The following is a 24,366-nucleotide window of genomic DNA, read 5'->3' on the forward strand; positions in this document are numbered from 1 at the left end:
TTTATGATGTATGTTGCAAATTTTTTCTTCAAATTTCTCAGTTGTAGTTTTACTTTGTTTATGGTATTTTTCCGCACAAAAGGTTTTTTATGCAACAAAATTTTTACCAAATTGTTTTTATTATACCTAGATTTTGAGTCAAAATTGGAAATCCTTTCTCTATACCCATTTTTTAAATGAATTTGCCTCACGTTTCCTTCCAGTACTTGTTTCTATGCATTAATGAAATTATTGTCTACATACAAAAATCCCAAATATTCTATAAAAATGATCCTAGAACTAATAGGTGAGGTTAGCAAGTCACTATATATATGGCTAATATTCAAAACACAATTGAATTTCAGTATTATAAAAATAAATGATTGGCTGGGCGCGGTGGCTCAAGCCTGTAATCCCAGCACTTTGGGAGGCCGAGACGGGCGGATCACAAGGTCAGGAGATCGAGACCATCCTGGCTAACATGGTGAAACCCCGTCTCTACTAAAAAATACAAAAAACTAGCCGGGCGAGGTGGCGGCCGCCTGTAGTCCCAGCTACTCGGGAGGCTGAGGCAGGAGAATGGCGTAAAAAACCCGGGAGGCGGAGCTTGCAGTGAGCTGAGATCCGGCCACTGCAGTCCAGCCTGGGTGATAGAGTGAGACTCCGTCTCAAAAAAAAAAATAAAATAAAATAAATGATTGGAAATTAAAAAATGTAAAATACTACCATAGTACCATTTACACTACATCAAAAAACAAAATACTTAATCTAACAAAAATATGGAAAGGATTGTATGCTAAAAACTGCAAAACACTGCTGAAAGAAAGCAAACTCTTAAATAATTGGTAATGTCATTTTTCCTCAAATTGACTTACAGATTTAACACAATTCCAATCAGAAACATAATAGGCTTTCCTGTAGAAATAAGTTGATTCTAAAGTTTATAAGGAAATACAAAGGATGTAGAATACCCGAAATAATTTTGAAAAAAGCCACAAACTTGGAGGGTTCATACTAACTGATTTTAATTTTTTTAATTTTTAAAATGTTTTGTAGAGATGAGGTCTCACTATATTGCCCAGGCAGATATCAAACTCCTGGGCTCAAGTGATCCTTCTGCCTTGGACTCCCAAAATGCTAGAATTAACAAACATGAGCCACCACACTGGGCCCTAACTCATTCTAACACTTATGGTAAAGCTACAGTAATTGAGCTAATGTAGGCTTGGTGAAATAAGACAGACAAGTAGAATGAAGAAACAAGACAGGAAATTTAAAAATAGATTCATACATAGAGGATCAATTAACTTTTGACAAAGGTGCAAAGGCAATTCAGTGGACAAAGGATAGTCTTTACAATAAATGATGCACATCTACATGTTAAAAAAACCACCTTGATCCATATCTTGTACCATATACAAAAATAAACTCTAATGGGATCATAGACCTAAATCTAATGGTATAAAGCTTCTAGAAGACAGCATAAGAGAAATCTTCCTAAGTTTGGGTGAGGCACAGGTGTCTTAAGCATGACAAGAAAAACACAATTCATAAAATTAAAAACTTGATAAGTTGGACTTTGTTAAATTTAAAATCATTTCTCTTTAAGACATTAAGAGAATGAAAAGTAACATCAGAAACAGAATATTTGCTCTCTCTAGATATCTCTGTATACTACATATATCTAATAAGAGTTTTATATCCAGATTATAAAAAGGACTATCAAAGCTCAATAATAAGGAAACAACACAATTTATAAAACAGGCAAAGAATTTGAACAGACACTTCATCATAGATGATCTGTAGTTGGCAAATAAGCACATTAAAAGATGTTCATAGTGATATTCAATTAACATCATTATTAGGATGTACAAAACAAAGCTACAGTAAAACACCACCATTGACCTATAAAAATGGATGAACATTAAAAAACAAAAAAAGCAAAAGAATACAGTTGACAATACCAAGTGCTGTCAAGGGTGCAAAGCAACTGAAATTCTCATACATTGCTGGTGGGAATAAAAAATGGGGAAAAGTTTGGGCATTTTTAAAGTTAAACCCGTATTTACTCCTGGAAGATTTTCTTCTTCTATTACAGTTCTGTTTTTGTGTTTTAGGGACAGGGTCTCACCCTGTCATCCAGTTCAACAGTTCAATTGTAGTTTTAAATGATAGTTACATTGTTTTCTATTTCTTCTTCATGTACTCCAGTTATACCAGTGTTGCTTTGGACTGTCTTCCCTGTCAATCATTTTCTTCCTGACCCGTTTTACTACTTTATTTCATTTCATTTTCTTCCTTGTTTGCCTGTCTTTCTTCAGTGCCTGTATTAAATTTCCATCTGAGTACATTCTCTTCTGGGTGCTATAGCGAGGTGATGATGACCACTCCCACCCCCACACCCCAAAAATGTCTACTCAGAACCTGGGAATATGATCTTATTTGGAAAAAGGGTCTTTGCCGGTGTAATGAAGTATCTCAAGATAAAATAATCCTAGGTTTTCTGGGTGAGCCCTAATTCCAATTACAAGTATCCTTAGAAGAGAAGGAGAGAAGACCCATAGAAAGATGGTAACGTGGGAAGGAAGGCGGAGATTAGAGTGACGCATCCACAAACCAAAGAACAGCAAGGATTGCTGGCAGCCCCCAGAAGCTGTGAAGGAGAGATAGAGCAGACCCTTCCCTCAGAGCCTCGGGAAGGAACAAGCCCTGCCAGCCCCTTGATTTCAGACCTCTGGCCTCCAGAACTGTGGGAGAATAAATTCCTACTGTTTCAAGCTTTCGGTTTATAGTAATCTGTTAAGACAGCCCTAGGAAACCAACATAGGTACCCTCTTAAAATTTATGTTTCAATCCTAAGATTATTTTTCTTTTTCTTTTATTTTCTTTCTGAGTTCAAGCAACACGCTGTTCATTACTTCCCATTTTTTTCTAAATCCATTAATATTTTAATTTCTGATTAAAGATAGTTTTTCAGGCCAGGTGCAGTGGCTCACGCCTGTAATCCCAGCACTCTGAGAGGCCGAGACGGGTGGGTCACTTGAGGTCAGGAGTTTGAGACCAGCCTGGCCAACATGGTGAAACCCCATCTCTACTAAAAATACAAAAATTCCCTGGGTGTGGTGGCGCACACCTGTAATCCCAGCTACTTGGGAGGCTGAGGCAAGAGAATCTCTTGAACGTGGGAGGTTAAAAAAATGAATAAATAAATAAATATAGTTTTTAAATTTATTGTTTGAACCTGAGAGGTTCAAAAATAAATTAAATAAATAAATATAGCTTTTCCCATGTCTGTACACTTGTTTGAGGTTATTTGAGTCTGGAGTGTTGCATTGCAGTTTTCCTCTGCTTCATGGTCGTTTTTGTGTTTACCTCCCTTGGAGTGGTGGACAATTTTTACTACTTGAGGTGTGTTGAGTCTCTTTCTTTCTTTAAGTAGCTTTGCATAAATTTATTCCATTTTTTGTGATTCTTTTTGTGGATGTGGGCTAATTTACAAGATTCTTCGTTTAATGGTGCCCTCTTCTGTCAATGTGGTGAAGTACAGCTTCTTCAATGATTGTGTTTTGGTACTGGGGGGAGGAATATTGTGTCTTCTAGGAGATACCCAAGCCTGTTACGCACACTGAAAAATATAAAGCTCTATCTTAAAGGCTTTACCTTTCAAATTCAGTATAGTTAAAATGTATTCTCTGAAGGAAGAACCTCCAAGAGCACACAATACAGTATCCTTTCGTTACCATCAGGTAACACATTTCCTTATATGGGATGTTCCTCTGAGCCATCCAATCCCACCTTCACCCTGCTGCCTCCTCCCATGTGCCCTCTCTCTCTAAAAACCACTGTTTTGGTATGTCCCACAAAAGCCAGGAGGTGTAAACCAAGAAAGAAGCAGTGTGAGGGAAAAAGGAACAAGATTCACAGAGGAACAAAGGAAATTCCTGAGATGATGATGAAATGAAGTTCTAGGAGAACACTTGTTTAATGTAGGGTTAGAGATCACCAGTTCAGGAGGGACAGCGCCCCCACAGACTCCCTTCAAAAATGAAGCTTAACGGCAGGGCATGGTGACTCACACCTGTAATCCCAGCACTTTGGAAGGCCGAAGTGAGTGGATCGCTTGAGGTCAGGAGTTCAAGACCAGCCCAGCCAACATGACAAAACCCCATCTCTACTGAAAATACAAAAATTAGCCGAGTGTGGCCTGTAGTCCCATCTACTTAGGAGGCGGAGGTGGGAGAATCGCTTGAGGTAGGGAGGCAGAGGTTACAGTGAGCCAAGACCCTGCCACCGCACTCCAGCCTGTGTAACAGAGTGAGACTCTGTCTTGAAAGAAGGAAAGAGAGAGACAGAAAAAAGAAAGAAAAAGAAACGAAGGAAGGAAGGATGAAAAGAAAATAAGAAAGAAAATAAAAGAGAAAGAGAAAGAGGAAGGAAGGATTTTAAAAAAGCTTGTAGAATATTTAATATTGGTAAATGTACCAACAAAAGTTTGACAGCTGTGTCAGAGTTTGGGGATACACTGTATATTACATTTGGGGATAAATTGTATATTACAAAAGAATACTAAGCAAACAAAAAATGTAATCATTAACTCCAGGGTAGGGGGTGGTTAAAAGAAAAGGAAAGAGGCCAGGTGCAATGGCTCATGCCTGTAATCCCAGCACTTTGGGAGTCCGAGGCGGCCAGATCACCTGAGGTCAGGAGTTCAAGACCAGCCTGACCAACATGGAGACGCCCCGTCTCTATTGAAAATACAAAATTAGTCAGGCGTGGTGGCACATGCCATAATCCCAGCTACTCGGGAGGCTGAGGCAGGAGAACTGCTTGAACCTGGGAGGCAGAGGTTGCGGTGAGCTGAGATGGTGCCATTGCGCCTTGGCAAGAAGAGCAAAACTCGGTCTCAAAAAAAAAAAAAAAAAAAAAAGGCGGATGGGGAAAGAAAATGTAGCCATGAAACCCATACATAGCTCAGCTATAAATAACATTTACATAGTCAAAACATATAATCTTTGAATATTGACTTAACCAAATATGATGCTATTATAACTACTTTAGGAGTAGGGTATAGAAGAATTGTGTGTGGATGAGGGTTGAATTGTAAGATGGCTAAATCTTTATCTTCCATTGTAGTAAATAATATTTAAAGTCAAAAAACAAAAACATGGCAGTATAATCATATCCTTTAGGAAAATGAAAGTAAATACTATAATAAATGGCTGAATATTTGAAAGTGGTTGCCTCTGGGAACAGGAATGTATAGGTGAATGGGAGAGAAGAAATGGAGAATGGGTGCTTTCGTTATGATACTGAGGTGATGGTCTGAGGATCATGCAGAAGAAGCATTAATGTAGCATTCTCCTGACTCTTCCATATCAAATACAGGCACTCCTCGACTTAAGGTAGGATTAAGTCTGAACAAACTGATATTTTCAACTTATAACTGGTTTATCCTGATGTAACCCCATTGTAAATTGAGAAGCATAGTGAATGCGTATCACTTTTGCACCATCCTAACGTCAAAACATCTGAAGTTGAACCATAGTAAACCGGGGACCATCTGCGTCTTCACTCACACACACTACCACTCCTTCGTAGGCCAATTCCCCTCCACCGTCTCTACATCTTATATTCTAAGACTCATATCAGGTCCTGTATTCTCCTGACAGTCTTCCCTGTTTGCTTGAACAAAACTGGTCTCTGAGCACTCATATTCATAGTCTATTGCGCTTCTTTGGGCAGCTCATCATATTCTCTTTCATAATATTAGATAAGAGTGATTTGGAACTTGCAGCAAATGCTAAGCCCTCAGAGGAGGCAGGGAAATCATAAATGCTTGTTCAATTAAAACAAACACATCCTGAGAGAGGATGCAGTGTCTTCAGAGCCCTTACTGGTGACCAGCACCCAATACGTAGAAGAGAGAAAGGGATGGGAAGGAAACAGTGGGGAATGGAATGGGGAGCAGGGAAATTAGGTAAAGGTAGTCAGCACTCACCCCTCCAGAAGACATTTCTTAGAGGAGGACTTGAAACAAATATGCAGGAAAGATTAGTGAGAACTAATAGTTAGGATAGATAGTTAGTTAGGGCAGATAGTTAGGATGTTTGTGTTTTTGTTCTATATTTTTTTCTCCAGTTGGCCGGGCGCGGTGGCTCAAGCCTGTAATCCCAGCACTTTGGGAGGCCGAGACGGGCGGATCACAAGGTCAGGATGGCTAGCCCGGTGAAACCCCGTCTCTACTAAAAAATACAAAAGACTAGCCGGGCGAGGTGGCAGGCGCCTGTAGTCCCAGCTACTCGGGAGGCTGAGGCAGGAGAATGGCGTAAACCCGGGAGGCGGAGCTTGCAGTGAGCTGAGATCCGGCCACTGCACTCCAGCCTGGGCGACAGAGCAAGACTCCGTCTCAAAAAAAAAAAAAAAAAAATCTCAACAGCAAGTACTGTGGTGATCAAATCCTGTTCCTCACACCCTTTTATGTTCTAGCCACTGTTTACAGCCCCACTAAACGTTAACTGTGATGCCGTTGGTAATAATCGGAGTCAAGCGTCCACTGACTCGAGATTAATCTACCTCAAGTCTGACCTCCTCCAGGAATCCTTTGACCACTCCATCTCACACAGGATTGCTTAATTCCCTGAACTCAGCACATTTCTTCCTGTATCGCTGTGAAGTAGGCATAGTAGTGCCCTGGCCAGATCCCCTGAGATCTCTCTTCCCAGTTCTGTGCCTCCGTCCCCCAGGTTCTACACGATCTGCAGAAGCAGCCAACACCTGTGACCTTCAGAGACCTTCTCCCAAGCACTAGGGCTGGCTGCCCCAGCTGAGAGCAGGAGGTGCCTGGGTGCTCTGTATCTACTTGTACCCCCCTCCCCAGCTCCTTTGCTGTGAAACTAAATGAGGAGTCAATCATTACTCTCTACAAATTTGGGTTGAAACTGAGACTTCACCCAAAGTTGATGCCTTTAGTCTCTGTTCCTCTCCTCTGCTGCTTCTCCCACTTCCTTACTGGTTTTTCCCTTAATAAATCACTAGCACCTGAATCCTTGACTTAGGATCTGATTCCAGGAGAGCCTGTTTTAAGACATTTGGCACCAAAAGTGGTCCTAGGATGCACACTTTATGGATGAAATTCTGACCAGATGAAAATGACTTCATGTCTTGTGTTAACAGGCCTGGCAGGCTGTAGCAATGCCATTCCTAGAACTTTCACCTGTGGTTACCTGAGACAGGAAACAGAAAAGAATGCTCTGACTTGCTCAATATCTTCAGCGATTGAGAGATACAAAGGAAATCATTTATAGCTACTGCAGAACAATTTGATGACTATTGCTGAGTGTCCTGGAAGAGAGAAGGAGACCATGCCATTCAAAGCATAAAATTATATACCAAATAAAAAGCAGCTCCTGGCAAGGTAGGTATTAAGCTCTCAGAGACAGAGCATCTCATCAGTGACTCTAGGATCCGAGCTGCTTATCTTGAGCTGAGAACTTTCAGATGTTGGGCGGGCTCAGCAGCAATCTATCATGTGATAGAAGTGGTAAGTTTTAGATGCAGCTGCGGCAGATCCAGAGGGCATGGTAATCTGCATGAACAGGTGGCCCGAAGCTGCATCTCTCATCACCAATACAATGATACTTCTTCTTTGCTAACCCTTTGGCCTCAGGTGGGAGTTTCCTTTGACCAGCTATTAGAGGAGGAAAATTACCAGGTCTGATTCATGGATATGTTATTGAATATCTTGGTATGAACAAAAAATTGACTATTACTGAACTGTATCCCCACTCCTGGGTGGCCCTAAAAGACAATGGTGAGAGATGTTCTCTAAGTGGACAAAGTTTGGACGTTGCATCTGGTTCCCTACCTTGTGTAGAGTGGGAAGTGCTATATGGTAATGATACGCATACAGGAGGTCCTCTATATCCACTGGTTCTACATCTGAAGATTCAACCAACTGCAGATATCAGAAATATTTGAGAAAAAAATGCAACAATAAATAAAACAAATTTTAAAAGCAATATAATATAAGAACTATTTACATCACATTTACATTGTGTTGAGTATTATAAGTAATCTAGAGATGCTTTAATGTATACAGGATTGTGTGCGTAGGTTATATGTAAATACCATGTCATTTTATATAAGGGACTTGAACATCCACAGATTTTGGTATCCAAGGGGAATCCTGGAACAATCCCCAGTGGATACCAAGGAATGACTTTATATAGACTCATGGACAGTAGTGAATGGCTTGGCTGATTAACAAGGGGCCTAGAGGAAGAAAAATTGGAAAATTAGTAATAAATAGTCTAGAGATGAACATGTGGATTAACCTATGGAAGTGGTCACAAAGTGTGAGCATCTTTATAGCACATATTTAAGGCCCACAAGTAAGCATCTACCCAGAAGAGACATTAACCAGCTGGACAGAGTAGCTCTTCCAATGGATGTGAGCTCACCTTGGTTCTTGGCCATCCCAATGTTTGTGCGATAAGCCCACGAACAGAGAAGCCAGGATAGCAGAGACAAAGACACTACGTACAGACCCATAGGCTCCCTCTTACCAAGGCAGATCTAACTACTGGCATTGCTGAATGTCTGAGCTGTCAGAAACAGAAGCCAACACTGGGGCCCAAATATGGTACTAACCCTCAAGTAAAACAACAAGTCACTTGGCAGGAAGTTGATTACTTTGGACTCCATCCACTCTGGAAAGTCAAATGTTTTCTTCCCATTGGTATTGTCATGTATTCCAGGAATGGGTTTGCCTTTCCTGCTCACAGTCCTCAAACAACATCACTATCTGACGATGAAAGGTTAAAGAGCATCTGATTAACCAGCAGGGCATACTGTGTGACAATGCCTTGGATGTCTGGCCATGGGCCCAAGACTGTGGAATCCACTCGTCCTATCACGTACTATATCATCCAGAGGCTGCTGGCCTAACGGTGTTAGGCAGAGTTGAAGTGCCAGCTTGGAGATGATAATCCTCTGAAGGTGGGGTCCTATGTTGTCAATAGATAGAATAATTGATTCCAGAATTCAAGTGGTGAGAGTAGAAAGTGAACCTACTTACCATCATTCCCACTGGGGGAATTTGGACTTCTTGTCTCCCTACACTCAGCCGCTGTGGGTCTCAAGTCCTGTTTCACAGAGGAGGTGTACTTCCACCAGGGGACACATTAAGAATTTTATTTAAAAAGCTATGACTGCTAACTGATTGCTGCCACTATACCAGAAATAAAAGTCACCATACTAGCAGGAGAGTTGGCCCTGACATCATGAGGAGGTAGAATTGTGCTACCTAATGAAGGTGTGGAGGAATATGTTCAGAATTCAGGTTGTTCACTAGGACATTTCTTGATACTCCCATAACCAGCATTGAGAATGGGTAGTTACAGCAACCATGGCCTGATAAAAGCATGGTAGCCAGGGGCTCACGCCTTTAAGGGTTGAAGATCTGGGTCGTGTCACCAAGAAAGCCACCTAAACTAGCAGAAGTGGTAGCCAAGGGCAAGGGAAATCGAGAAAGGGTGGGTAGAGGAAGAAAAGGACAAATAGATGGTACAGTCTCAGGACAAACTGCAGTAGTGAGCTTATTCCATTAACTATTTCTTAGAAGTTTCCCCAGGATCTTTAACCAGCCAGAATTTTGAAGAAGCTGTGATGAGATGGAGTGAACTTAAGGATGGAGTGAGAGAAGCAAGATCATCTGTGAAGTACAAGAGGTGAACTATAGCAGATATGTTGATACTCACTCTCCAGATCCTCTCAGACCTCTACTATCAATTCTGTGTGTCTCAGCTTCTGCATGCTTTGGTGCAAATGGCTTAAACCCAAGATAATAAAAGGACTGATCTTGGGCATTGGAGCTGCCTACCCTGGTCCTCCTTTTCTACCACTTGACTGACATACCTAGTATGCATGGGATTTTTACGTTTTTCCCAACCACAGGGAGACTCATGAGCCAATTACTGACTGGGGGAGCATTCAAATGCTCAGTTCCCTGGCTTCTAGGCAGGAAATCAGGGTTCTCTAGGGGGACAGGACTAATAGGATAGATGTATATATAAGGGGAATTTATTATGGAGTATTAACTCACACAATCACAAGGTCCCACAATAGGCCGTCTGCAAGCTGAGGAGCAAGGAAGCCTGTCTGAGGCCCAGAGCTGAAAAACTTGAAGTCCAATGTTCGAAGGCAGGAAGCATCCAGCACGGGAGAAAGATGTAGGCTGGGAGGCTAAGCAAGTCTAATCTCTCCATGTTCTTCTGTCTGGTTTTATTCTGGCCAAGCTGGCAGCTGATTAGATGGTGCCCACCCAGATTGAGGGTGGGTCTGCCTTTCCCGGCCCACTGACTCAAATGTTAATCTCCTTTGGCAACACCCTCACAGACACACCCAGGAACAGTATATTGCATCCTTCAATCCAATCAAGTTGACACTCAGTATTAACCATCACAACTTCCAAGGTATAATTTATACTCCAATATTCTCCATGGAATTAGGCTGAAGCTAGACCTTCACCTGAAAGTACCCTTGTGCTGGCTTCTTCCTCTTTCCTATCTTGTATCCATTCCTTACTGATTCCTCTAGAGAGCAATTTCCTAATCAATCATGACCATCCAAATCCTTAACTCAGTGTCTGCTTTTGGGAGAACCTGATGTAAGACACACTCCCTTGTACAGTATGAAACTATCCTATGCCATTAATTTTGCAAGCTTGTGTTGATACTTAGAACCAACAATGTTAACTTCACTTTTTTATGCATATACAATTTAACTTCTTACTACTCTATAAAATCCTTTGAAAGCAAAGACCATGTCTCATTAATCTTAGTTTCCTCATCTGCATATGGTAATAATAGTATCCTCTCATAGTTCAACAGCTAACAACTTCTTAATAGTTGTTACAAGAATTAACAGTTAATATGTTAAGTGCATAGAAGTGTTCCTGGCAAGTGGCAAGTGATATATAAGAGTTTGTCACTAATGTCATTGTTATCTTTGTAACCCCCTCACATGGCACCAAGATGAGGCACAATGTATTTATGCTAATATCTTTCGGTTCAATGAACAAGTGAATGGGTGGATGGATGGATGACAGAACAAATGTAGTAATTTTTAAAAGCTCTAAAAGAGGAGGGTGCAAAGAGATAGCTGCAAGATTGGGGCACTATATTCAAATACTTTAAAATGTACTTTAGGTCCAGACTAGAGAATCTGTTATAACTGAAAGTTGCTGAATTAGGCCATAGTTAAAAAAACTTCAATGTAAGGACAAATTTGGAAAGTGTTACACTTCGTAAATTCCACAAAAAGGTGTGTTTCAAACTTGCTGAATCAAAACACAGGTTCCACTGTGTTGTATAAAATAGCACATAGCAAAGCATTTTCACAGATAGCTTGTTTCTGGTTTTTAGGGCTGGATATTCATGTGTTAATACAAGGGCTCAATAGACTCGGAAATGTCACTACTTAGATTCTGCGAAAAGTGCGTTTGGGACCTGTTTCCTCAAAACGCAGGTTCAATTCTGTCCACTCTTGAATAGTGGGTTGGTGCTGGTGTCCTTCCCGCTGGTAAACGTGAAGCACTGCTATGAGGCTCCTAGTGGAATTGACTGTGGTCTGGTGAGAAATAACTCACACAAGTGAAACTGACGGAAAAAGAGGTGGAGATTACTAACTACTGGCCAAGCGCAGCAGACAGTGAAGTCAGCTTGGTTACCACAGGCCAAACCACTGACCCTTTTCGCTTGGTGAATACTGCCTGGGACATTATAATCTACCACTGTTGTATTATTTGATTGGAAAAGCAGCTACTCAGGGTTTCTCTATATTTTGGCCTGCTCCTAGAACTCTCAGCGGAATACTGCTTTATAACTCAGTACTACCCAGGGCCACACACTTTCCCTGTGCAATATGTTCCAAGAATGGGATGTTCCACATTTGGAAAAGAAATGCTCATATAAAGTCCTCACAGACATTTCTCTTTTGATTTCCTTCTACCGTGATTTATGAAGCTGCCACAGCATTTGTCTCAACCTGAGCCACAGAGTTGAACAGATTTTCATCATTTTCAGAGGAGTGTGCCTGTGCCTACAGACCGATTCTTTTCCATTCATGTAACTGGGTCTCCAGATGTGCCTTTGCCAAGCGGTTTTCCGAACTTCCTGATGAAGAAATGTATGAAACTTCTCCCCACCTGTTTTAAGGCTCCTTCAATCTCTCTTTGGCAAAATGGTAACACAAACATCTGAGGAAGCATCAGTGAGTGCTTGGATCATGCCCAGCCCTGAGCCTTCAGTCCTGGCCCCTGTTTATTCAGCCGGGCAGGCTCACCAGTAGGCTTCCACAGAGCAGAGATGTGGTGACAAACGTAAGACCTCATCACCACAGAAAGACAGACCAGATCCCATGTCCGGGGGAAAAAAAAAGTCACTCTTTTCACTAATGACTTTAAAAATTCACTTATTCAAGCAAGCACACTACACTGCGGCTCCCACTATCATCCTGACTGGCCTGTGTGTGTGTGTGCTCAAGGACTTCCCCGTCACAGGCCATTTTTGCTTCCCGAGGCATTGCTTTGACCTAGATCCTTTAGTTGGGGATGTCACCCCCTGAAATGCCTACCCGAAAAGGACAGAGAGGCACTGACCTGAAGTGAACTTGTCGTTACAACAGCCATCACTTTCCTCCTTTTCTGTCTTTCTTCTATGAGCACTAATGCCAGACACCAACCATTCTTGTGGCCTCTTCCTACTACCACGATGCTGCTACGGAAGCTGCAGACTTCTCATGCCACACTGAGATTTCAATATTTCATAGGTATTGCAGATAATCTGAACTCATGGGGTCTTCTCATATTTTCACTGTAATCCTCTCTTCCTAGCCCACAAGACAGGGTCAAAGAACAATCAGCGTTCTTATTCCCTTCTATTGTGGCCTCTTGAACTTAGGCCTCAGGTTCACCTAAGCTCTGCCACCTCCCTTATGGATGATTAGAGAGCTCCTTACTAGTGGGGCATGGGGTACTGAAGGCTGGGGGCAGTGAGGGATACAAGACTACATATTCGGTACAGTGTACACTGCTCAGGTGACGGGTGGGGCACGGGGAGGCCCGTAGGGTCCCTATTTCCAGTCTCTGAGAGAGAGCCACATGCTAGAATGAACCCAGATTCTGCTGAAGTAAAACTCCTGTAACATATTTATTTCAAGTTTTAATGAAGAGATATTTCAATTTCTGGCCAAGAGGGAGCAAGAGACTGGATTTACCCTCTTACATGAAACAAAGAACATGAAAAAAACCCAATATTTAAGACATTGGAAATCCGGTAACAATGAACAGTGGATTCCTGAGGAACAGGAAACAAACAAGCTTAGAAGTGGTATCCAAAGGGAGCAAATTTTTGCCAGGAAACTTAACTGCATCCCAGAACAAAGTTCAAGATATTGATCAAAATACAAAAATATCCAGCACCCCAAAAGAAAATATTTGCAATGTCTGGCATCCAATAAAAGATTACCAGTCATGCAAAGAAGCAGGAAAACGTTACCCATAGTTAGGAGCAAAATCAGCTAAAACTGACCCATAGATGACACACTTGATATAATTACTAGACAAGGACATAAAAATAGTTGTTACAACTGTATTTTACATGTTCAGGCAGCCAAAGGAAAGATCAAAACTAATATCTCAGATAAAAACACTCTGGATGGGATTAACGGCAGACTTGATATTGCGGAAGAAAATGTAAGTGAACTTGAAGACATAGCACTAGACACTACCCAAAATAAAATAGAAGAAAGAATAGTTTAAACAGTTTGAAAAGGATCAATGAGCTATGGAACAGCCTTAAGCAACCTAATATTCATGTTATTTGGTTCTCCAAAGGAGGGTGGGCATGGGAGCCCACACCTATAATCCCAGCAAATTGGGAGGCTGAGGCAGGGGGATCACTTGAGCCCAGAGGTTTGAGACCAGCCTGAGCAATAAAATAAAAATTTTCTTTGAAGAGACAGGGCCTTTCTATGTGGAAGGAACCAGGCATGGTAGCATGCACCTGTGGTCCTAGCTACTCAGGAGGCTGAGGTCAGAGGATCGCTTGAGCCCAGGAGACTGAGGCTGCAGTGAGCTCTGATCACACCACTGCACTCCAGCCTGGGCAACAGGACAAGACTCTGTCTCAGAAAAAAAAAAAAAAAAAAGATTTTCCAAATCTGATTAAAACTGTAAACACAGATCCAAATAGCTCAAATAACCCTAAGCAGAAAAACACACACACACAGACACACACACACTAAGAAAACTACATGATAGCATATCATACTCACATTACTTGAAACTATTGATAAAGATTTAAAAGTCTTAAAAGCAGTAAAAGAAAAAAGACATTGAGAATGACATTAGCAAGATGACAGAATAGGAATTTTCCAGCTCCATGTCTCCTCCCCCACCACACATACATACACAAATCCACTGGCAACTACTCACAGACAAAAACACCCTTGTGAATATTCCAGAACTTGAGTGTGAAGCTAAGACACCCCTTTGCACCACAGAACTGAGAACAGCCACATGCCAAGAATAAGAGGAGTAGTTTCACTTTGGCCATATTGCTCCTCCCCCAATCCGGCAACGTGCCACACACAGAGCATTCTCTGGGGCCCACAGTTGTTACACAGGGAGGAGAGTTGGAGGTGAACATTCAGCTTTGCCACCATTCTGGGACACTTCACAGGAAGCGTTCTCTTGTCTCATCACACAGGAAGCACTGGGAGTATCAGCAGAGCTAAACATCTGAGATCACTTGGAGATAAAGAACAGATGTGGGGCTCACATCAACTAGTGCAGGAATCTTGGCAGCTGTCCTGCATTCAGGCCAGTGGAGGTGCACCACCAGAGAGGCTAGCCAACAGCGCTACTCTGCACGAAACACAGTCAACTGGTCTCTCAAGTTCAGGTACCTGGCCAGCTTCCACAGCCAGTCCTGTTACTCTCCTTGAAATTTACCCAGGCTGGGAGATAAGGGCAGGTCAGTGATTATCTGTAAAGGGAGTATCTGGCCCCACCAAGCTCCATCAGCCAAAGAGCTAAAACACCAAGCCTCAGTGCTCTGCTTAAGGTTACCCTGGAATGAGAAGCAAGCTCAAGTTCACGCATATCAGTGAAGCATCACCTCTGGCCCCGTCCGCTCAGAGTAGTTAGGTAGTGATCCGAGAAGCCTTGCTCATCCTCACAGCCCAGCATGCAGTCCTGCCCAACTACAGATTAAAACTGCAGTACTGGCCAACCAGAGAAGACAGCCTATAACACGGCCTGCCCAGGAGCAATCAAACAGCTCAGCCTTACTGCACAGTCCAGCCATTGGTCTCATCAGACTGCAGAGCACAGCCAGCAGTTCGGGTTTTGTGTGTGTGTGTGTGTGTTTTTTTTTTTAAAGGGGAACATTTTATTAATACTAGCTATTTTCAACAAATGCTTTGAATTCGTGTAATGTTGTCTTTCTCTGTACTTGATGCCCTTAATATTATAGCCATTTCTTTTATATATATGGTAAATTTAATTTCTAATTTCTTAAAATTATTATTTCAGTAGCTTTTGGGGGTACAAGTGGTTTTTGGTTACGTGGATGAATTCCACAGCAGTGAAGTCTGAGATTTTAGTGCACCCGTCACCCGAGCTACAAATATGTAGTCTTTTATCCCTCACTGCCCCCAACCTTCCCTGCCCCATGTCCCCAAAGTCCATTATATCACTCTGTATATCTTTGTATCCTCATAGCTTAGCTACCACTTGTAAGTGAGAACACATGGTATTTGATTTTCCATTCCTGAGTAACTTCACTTAGAATAATGGTCTCTGGCCCCATCCAAGTTGCTTCAAAAGACATTATTTTATTCCTTTTTATGACTGGTAGTATTCCGTATACCACATTTTCTTTATTCACTCATTGGTTGATGGGCATTTAGGCTGGTTCCATATCTTCACAACTGTGAATCGTGCTCCTATAAATATGTGTGTGCATGTGTCTGTTTCATATAATGGCTTCTTTTCCTTTGCATAGACACCCAGTAGTGGGATTGCTAGATTGAATGGTGAATCTGCTTTCAGTTTTTTTAAGGGATTGCCATAGACATTATACTAATTTACATTCCCTCCAGCAGTGTAAAAGTGTTCCCTTTTCACCACATGCTTGTGAACATATTTTGTTTTGTTTTGTTTTTAAATTATGGCCATTCTTGCAGGAGTAAGGTTGTATCTCATTGTGGTTTTAATTTGCATTTCCCTGATGATTACTGATGTTGAGCATTTTTCATATGTTTATATACTTCTTTTGAGAATTATTTATTCCTGCCCTTTCCCCACTTTTTGAAGGGATTATTTGGTTTTTTACTTGTGGATTTGTTTGAATTCCTTGTAGATTCTGGATACTAGTTCTTCATTGAATGAATAGTTAGAAATATTTTCTCCCACTCTGTGGGTTGTCTGTTTGCTGATTATTTATTTTGCTGTGCAAAAGCTTTTTAGTTTAATCAGGTCCCATTTATTTATTTTTGTTTTTGTTGCATTTGCTTTTGGGGTCTCAGTCATGAATTCTTTGTGTAGGCCAATGTCCAGAAGAGTTTGTCTTATGTTATTTTCTAGAATTGTTATGGTTTCAGATCTTAGATTTAGGCCTTTGATCCATCCTGAGTTGGTTTTTGTATAAGGCAAGAGATGCAGATGGTTTCATTATTCTACAGGTGGCTTGCCGGTTTTCCTAGCACCATTTATTGAATAGGACGTCGTTCCCCCAATTTATGTTTTTGTATGCTTTGTTGAAGATCAACTGGCTATAAATATGTGGTTTATTTCTGGGTTCTCTGTCCTCTTCTATTGGTCTACCTGCCTATTTTTATACTAGTACCATGCTGTTTTGGTAAGTATAGCTTTGTAGTATAATTTCAAGTCAGAACGTGATGCCTCCAGATTTGTTTTCTTTGCTTAGTATTGCTTTGGCTATGTGGGCTCTTTTTTGGTTTCATGTGAATTTTAGGATTGCTTTTTTCTAGTTCTGTGAAAAGTGATTATCACATTTTGATGGGAACTCCACTGAATCTGTAGATTGCTTTGGGCAGTGTGGTCATTTTCACATTATTAATTCTTTCCATCCACAAACTTGGGGCATGTTCACATTTGCTTGTGCCATCTGTGATTTCTTTCAGCAGGGTTTTGTAGTTTTCCTTGTAGAGATCTTTCACCTCCTTGGTTAACTATATTCCTAGATATTTTACTTTTTTTTTTTTTTTTTTGCAACTGTTGTAAAAGGGATTGAGTTCTTGATTTGATTCTCAGTTTGGTTGTTGTTGGTGTATAGCAGTGGTACTGATTTGTGTACACTGATTTTGTAACCTGAGGCTTTATTGCATCTGTTGATCAGATCTAGGAGCCTTTTGGATGAGTCACTAGGGTTTTGTATGTATACCATCATATCATCAGCAAACAGTGATAGTTTAACTTGCTCTTTTCCAAATTGGATGCCTTTATTTCTTTCTGTTGCCTGATGGCTCTGGCTAGGACTTCCAGTACTATGTTGAACAGAAGTGGTTAAAGTGGGCATCCTTGTCTTGTTCCAGTACTCAGGGGGAATGCTTTCAACTTTCTCGCATTCAGTATGATGTTGGCTGTGGTTTCATCATAGATGGTTTTTATTATTTTGAGGTGAGTCCCTTCTATGCCTAGTGTGTAGAGGGTTTTTATCATAAAATGATGCTGGATTTTATCAAATACTTTTTCTGCATCTATTGAGATGATCATATAGCTTTTGCATTTAATTCTGTTTACGTGATTTATCACATTTATTGACTTGTGTATGTTAAACCATCCCTGCATCCTTAGGATGAAACCCACTTGATCATAATGTATTATCTGTTTGATGTGCTGTTGGATTCAGTTGGCTAGTATTTTGTTGAGGATTTATGCATCTTTGTTCATCAGGGACATTGGTCTGTAGTTTTCTTTATTTGTTATATCCTTTTCTAGTTTGGGTATTAGGGTGATACTGGCTTGATAGAATGACTTGGGGAGGATTCCCTCTTTCTCTATCTTTTGGAATAGTTTCAGTAGGATTGGTACCAATTCTTTGAATGTCTGGTAGAATTCAGCTGTGAAACTATGTGGTCCTGGATGGTTTTTTCTTGTTGGAAATTTTTTTATTACTGATTCAGTCCACTGCTTGTTATTGATCTGTTCAGGATTTCTATTTCCTCCTGATTTAATCTAGGAAGGTTGTATGTTTCCAGGAATTTATCCATTTCCTCTAGATTTTCTAGTTTGTGCACATAAAGGTGTCCATAGTTGTCTTCAATGATCTTTTGTATTTCTGTTGTGTTCTGTGTAATGTCTCCAGTTTCATTTCTAACTGAGCTTGTTTGGATCTTCTCTCTTCTTTTATTGGTTAATCTCACTAACAGTCCACCAACTTTGTTTATCCTTTCAAAGAACCAGCTTTTGTTTCATTTGTCTTTTGTATTTTTTTAATTGTCGATGTTTCAATTTTCTTTAGTTCCACTTTGATCTTTATTTCTTTTCTTCACCTGGCTTTGGGTTTAGTTTGATCCTGTTTCTCTTGTTCCTTGAGGTGTAAAATTTGGTTGTCAATTTGTGCTCTTTCAGACTTTGATGTAGGCATTTAATGCTATGAACTTTCCTCTTAGCACTGCTTTTGCTGTATCCCAGAGGTTTTGATAACTTATGTCGATTATCATCATTCATTTCAAATAATTTTTAAATTTTCATCTTGATTTCATTATTAACACCAAAAGCATTCAAGAGCAGATTATTTAATTTCCATGTATTTTTATAGTTTTGAGGGTTCCTTTTGGAATTGATTTCCAGTTTCATTCTACTGTGGTCTGAGAAGATACTTGACATGATTTCAATTTTTTTATATTTATTGAGACTTGCTTTGTGTGGCTTATGATACAGTCTATCTTGGAGAATGTTCCATGTTCTGATGAGAAGAATGTGTATTCTCCAGTAGTTGAGTAGAACGTTCTGTAAATATCTGTTAAGTCCATTTGTTCTGGTGTATAGTTGAAGTCCACTGCTTCTTTGTTAACTTTCTGTCTCAGTGATCTTTCTAGTGCTGTCAGTGGAGTATGGAAATTTCCCACTATTACTGTGTTGCTGTCTATCTCATTTATTTGATCTAGTAGTGATTGTTTTATAAATCTTGGAACTCTGGTGTTAGGTGCATATAAATTTGTGGTTGTAATATTTCCTTGTTGGACTGATCCTTTTATCATTATATAATGTTCTTCTTTGTTTTTTGTTTGCTTGTGTTTGGCTGTTGTTGCTTTAAAATCTGTTTTGTGTGATATAGCAATAGCTACTTCTGCTCACTTTTGGTTTCCATTTGTATGGAATATCTTTTTCCACTCCTTTACCCTGAGTTTACATGAATTTTTACGTGTTAGGTGAGTCTCTTATAGACAGAAGATATCTAGTTTATGTTTTTTTTTTTAATCCATTCTGCCATTCTGTACCTTTTAAGTGGAGCATTTAGGCCATTTACTTTCATATATTCATTACATTTTATAGGCCTGATGAGTTTTATGCTTTCAGGAGGCTCTGTTTTGGTACATATCAAGCTTTTCTTTCAAGATTTAAAACACTTTGAGCATTTCTTGTACTGCTGGTTTGGTGGTGGCAAATAACCTCAGCATTTGTTTGTCTGAAAAGGACTTTATTTCTCTCTAATTTATGAAGCTTAGTTTTGCTGGATACAAAACTCTTGACTGACAATTATTGTGTTTAAGGAGTCTAAAGATAGGACACTCAATCTCTTCTAGCTTGTAAGGTTTCTGCTGAGAAGTCTGTTTAGTCTGATACGTTTTCCTTTATAGGTTACCTGATGCTTTTGTCCCACAGCTCTTAGAATTCTTTCCTTCATACTGACTTTAGATAGCCTGATGACTTTGTGCCTTGGTGATGGTCTTTTTGCAATGAATTTCTCAGATGTTCTATGAGCTTCCTGTACTTGGAAATCTAAATCTCTAGCGAGGCCAGGAAACCTTTTCTCAATTATTCCTTCAAATATGTTTTCCAAACTTTTATCCTTCTCTGTTCCCTCAGGAGCAACAGCTCTTCTTAGGTTTGGCCATTTTACATAGTCCCATATTTCTTGGAGACTTTGTTCTTTTCTTTATCTTTGTCTGACTGGGCTAATTCAAAAGCCTTGTCTTCAAGCTCTGAAATTCTTTCGTCTACTGTTCTAGTTCATTGTTGAAACTTTCCACTGTATTTTTATTTCCCTAAGTGTGTCTTTCATTTCCAGATATTCTGATTAGTTTTTCCTTATATCTATCTCTCTGGAAAATTTCTCATCCACATCCTGTATTGATTTTTAAATTTCTTTATGTTGGTTTTTACCTTTCTCCAGTACCTCCTTGAGTAGCTTAATAATCAACTTTCTGAATTCTTTATCTGGTATTTCAAAGATTTATCTTGCTTTGGATCCAGAGGTGGGGAGCTAGTGTGATCTTTTCAGGGCATTATAGAACCTCATTTTGTCATATTACCAGAATTATTTTTCTGGTTCCTTCTCATTTGGGTAGACTATTTCTTCTAATTGTTCTTGAATTTATTTTTGTTTTTGTTTTTTTTTTAATTTCTTTGTTTTCTCTTAAGGATGTGAATTTAATGTTTATAGTTTATTACAGATGAATTTGGTTCTTGGTGCTTTTATGAGTGAAGATTCTGTATGAGTTCCTCGCTTATAGAGAGTCTTTGTGTGATGGCTGTCTCAGGTGCTACCTATAGTATGCATGTACTTAGTATAGGCAAGTTCATTGTCTCCTGTGGGATTGAAATGGCAGTGGTCTTTTGAAGCTTATCTCATTTCCATGTGTTGTGCACTTATTTATTTATTTTTTCCTCACTATTTTATTTACTGAGTTAATGGCTCAAGCTTCAGGACAGTAGGGGTGGTATTGTATCCCTGGGAAGGAACTAGTTTGTAGCTAAAGCAAGTGGGTAGATGCAATACCCAATGGTGGGCAGAGATCCCAGCCTTGATTAAGGTTGCTTGGGGAGTTCCCAAATAGATGCACTGAGGTCTTTTCAGGATGAAGGTTAGGAGCTACCTCAGCTCCCCTGCCAGGCCAGCAGAAAAGCTATCCACCTCCCCCAGCCTCACGCCCGTCCCAGTGTTCCAGCTATTCAGATCATACAGGCACTTCTTTTTGTCTGTAGGAATATTGATGTTTCAAGTAGAGAGAAATTGTGAGTCTGCTTCTTGTGCAAGCCCAAACCTGGGGAATGCCCCTCCTGTGGAGATGCAGTCACCCTGAAGTGTTTCAGAAAGGCGGTCTGTAGGTGAATCCACACAGAGTTCCCATGAGAGAAGCCCCAGCTGTGTCTGCAGTGGTGGACAAGTGGGGAAAGAGGACCTCTTCTCTAAGTCCCTTCATGAGCACCAAGCCTGTCTGACTGTTGGGGTAGAGACACAGACTTCCTCTGCTGAGTCCAGTACTGCAATTGCGTCTCCGCTGAAACAAACTTTCCCGTAGGAATGATCTGGGACTCAAGGCCTGTCACCCAGATTATTTTGTACCACAGGGTGTTCCTGTGATGTGGTACTCTCTCCCTTTTCCTAAGAGGAAGACCTCCTGAGAGTCAGACTATAGTGATTGCTATTACAGCCAGAAGTTTTGCTTCACACCAGAACACAGTTAACAGCCCAGCCCAACTAGATAACATGAAAGCAAGGCCTAACTGTCACCACCTACTGGCCCAACTAGAATCCTAGGCTGTACTAAATAGTGAAGATCTGCACTGCCAAAGAATACCAGCAAAGACTAGAAGGTGTTTCTTCAAATTTGTAGGTACCAATGCAAAGACACAAGGGTTATAAAAAATGAGGGAAGGCTGGGCATGGTGGCTCACGCCTGTAATACCAGCACTTTGGGAGACCAAGGCAGGTGGATTACCTGAGGTCAGGAATTCAAGACCAACCTGGCCAACATGGTGAAACTCCATCTCTACTAAAAATACAAAATTTAGCCAGGCGTGGTGGTGCGTGCCTGTAATCCCAGTTACTTGAGACACTGAGGCAGGAGAATTGCTTGAACCTGGGAGGTGGAGGTTGCAGTGAGCTGAGATCATGCCACTGTACTCCAGCCTGGGCAATTCAGTGGGACTCCATCTAATAAAATTAAAAATAAAAAAATGACATGAGGGAAATGCAACTAATAATTGTTCTAATAGTGGACTCTGAAGAAGTGGAAATTTATGTCATGACTGATAAAGAATTCAGAAGTTCAGAGAACCACAAGAAAATATAGATGAAAAATTAAATGAAATTTGGGAAACAATTAATGTACTAAATGCGAAGTTTGACAAAGAAATATAAACAATAGAAAACCCAAATAGAAATTACAAAGCTAAAGAATATAATAACTAAATTTCTGAAATTAATAGAAAGTGTCAATAGCAGGTCTTGACCAGCAGAAGGAAGAATCAGTGAACTTGAACACAGAACATTTAAATTAGTCAGAGGAATGAAAAGAAAAAAAAGAAAAAGAAAAAGAATGGAAAAGGCCTATTGGAATTATGGAACACTATCAAGAAAATAGATCTATGCATAATAGGAGTTCCATAAGGAGAAGAAAGAGTAAAAGAACCAGAAAATTTATTTAAGATAATAATGGCTGAAAATTTCCCAAATCTAGGGAAAGATGACAATATCCATGTACAAGAAACTTAGAGATCGCTTACCAAATTTAACTCAAAGACAAGTTCACTAAGACGCATCACATTCAAATTATCAAAAATTAAAGACAAAGAAATAAGAGGCATATCATACTGAACAGAGTCTCAATACAGCTATCAGTGAATTTCTAAGCAGAAACCTTGTAGTCTAGGAGACAGTGGGATGATACATTCAAAGTGCTAAAGGGTAATAGACAACTGCCAATAAAGAATACTTTACCCAGCAAAGCTGTCCTTGAGAATAAGGGAGAAATAAAATTTTCCAAATGAAAGCTAAGGGAATTTACCATCACCACTAGGCCCACTCTACAGGGATTGCTAAAGGGAGTTTTGGTTTTTTTGTTTTTTTTTGAGACAGTTTTGCTCCATCACCCAGGCTGGAGTGCAATGGCGCAATCTCAGCTCATTGCAACCTCTGCCTCTAAAGGGAGTTCTTTAAGTTGAAACAAGAGACTACTAACTAATAATATACAACATATAAAATAAAAAACTTAATGGTAGAAGAAATATGTAGTCATATTCAGAATATACTAAAAATGTAAATAAAGGTGGTATATAAAGCAATTTTATCTCTGCTATGAGGGCTAAAATAAAACTACTAAAAATTGTAGCTACAATAGATTGTTAAGGGATACAAATTATAAGAAAAGGAAATTTTTGACATCAAAAGCATAAAAGGTAGGGAGAAGGAGTAAAGTGTAGAGTTTTTGCTTGCAATTATAATTGTTACCAGTTTATAATAGCCTGTTTTAAGTTTAGGATGTTTTATATAAGTTTTATGGTACCCACAAAGCAAAAAACTATAATAGATGCATAAAATATAAAAATAAAGAATTAAAAACAGACCACCACTGAAAACCATCAAACCACAAAGGGAGACAGCAAGAGAGGAAGAAAGAAACAAAGAATTTATAAAACAAACAGAAGACAAATTACAAAATGGCAGTAGCAAGTCCTTTACCTGTCACTAATTACTTTTAATGTAAATAAATTTAATTTTACAATCAAAAGACATTGAGCGACTGAATGCATAAAAGCAATATTCAGGCCAGGCATGGTGGCTCATGTCTGTAATCCCAACACTTTGGGAGGCCAAGGTAGGAGGATCACTTGAGCCCAGGAGTCCAAGACCAGCCTGGGCAACATGGTGAGATCTCATTTCTACAAAAAATAAACAAAACTAGCCAGATATGGTGGTGAATGCCTTTAGTCCCAGCTACTTGGGAGGCTGAGGTGGGAGGATTGCTTGAGCGTAGGAGGTCAAGGCTGCAGTGAGCTGAGATTGTACTGCTGTACTCCAGCCTGGGCAACAGAGCAAAACCCTGTCTCAAATCAAACAAATAAGCAAAGTACCAATATTCAATCATATGCTGTCTACAGGAGACTCACCTCACTAGTAAGGACACATATAGACTCTACATGAAGGGACTGAAAAATATATTTCATGCATATGGAAACCAAAAGAGAGCAGGGTTAGCTATACTTATATAAGGAAAAATAGACTGTAATTCAAAACCTATAAAAAGAGATCAAAAAGGCCATTATATGATGATAAAAGGGTCAATTCATCAAGAGGACATAACAATTGTAAATATATTCATCCAACATCAAAGCACCCAAATACATAAAGC

The 24,366-nt window shown here is 40.0% G+C and overlaps 1 protein-coding gene across 5 annotated transcripts in view; it reads left to right on the plus strand.

Moving 5' to 3' along the window:
• The window catches only part of LOC104653521 (60S ribosomal protein L39-like), a 69,123-nt gene that overhangs the window by 23,561 nt on the left and 21,196 nt on the right, over positions 1-24,366 (plus strand). The window contains exons 3-4 of one of the 5 annotated variants that reach the window (XR_004057970.1): positions 7,153-8,976; positions 9,599-14,088. The exons of 1 other annotated variant lie outside the window; for it this stretch is intronic. Coding sequence is in view for 1 of the 4 variants with exons in the window: in XM_030932483.1 (XP_030788343.1) it covers positions 7,153-7,283 (131 nt within the window). In the remaining 3 variants the exon portion in view is untranslated. Of the gene's footprint in view, positions 1-7,152; positions 14,089-24,366 lie in introns of those variants that run through there. 3 more of the 5 variants (XR_004057971.1, XR_004057972.1, XM_030932483.1) reach the window with 3 other exon arrangements.

Source organism: Rhinopithecus roxellana, chromosome 1 (assembly GCF_007565055.1).
Source record: "Rhinopithecus roxellana isolate Shanxi Qingling chromosome 1, ASM756505v1, whole genome shotgun sequence".
NCBI lineage: Eukaryota > Metazoa > Chordata > Mammalia > Primates > Cercopithecidae > Rhinopithecus > Rhinopithecus roxellana.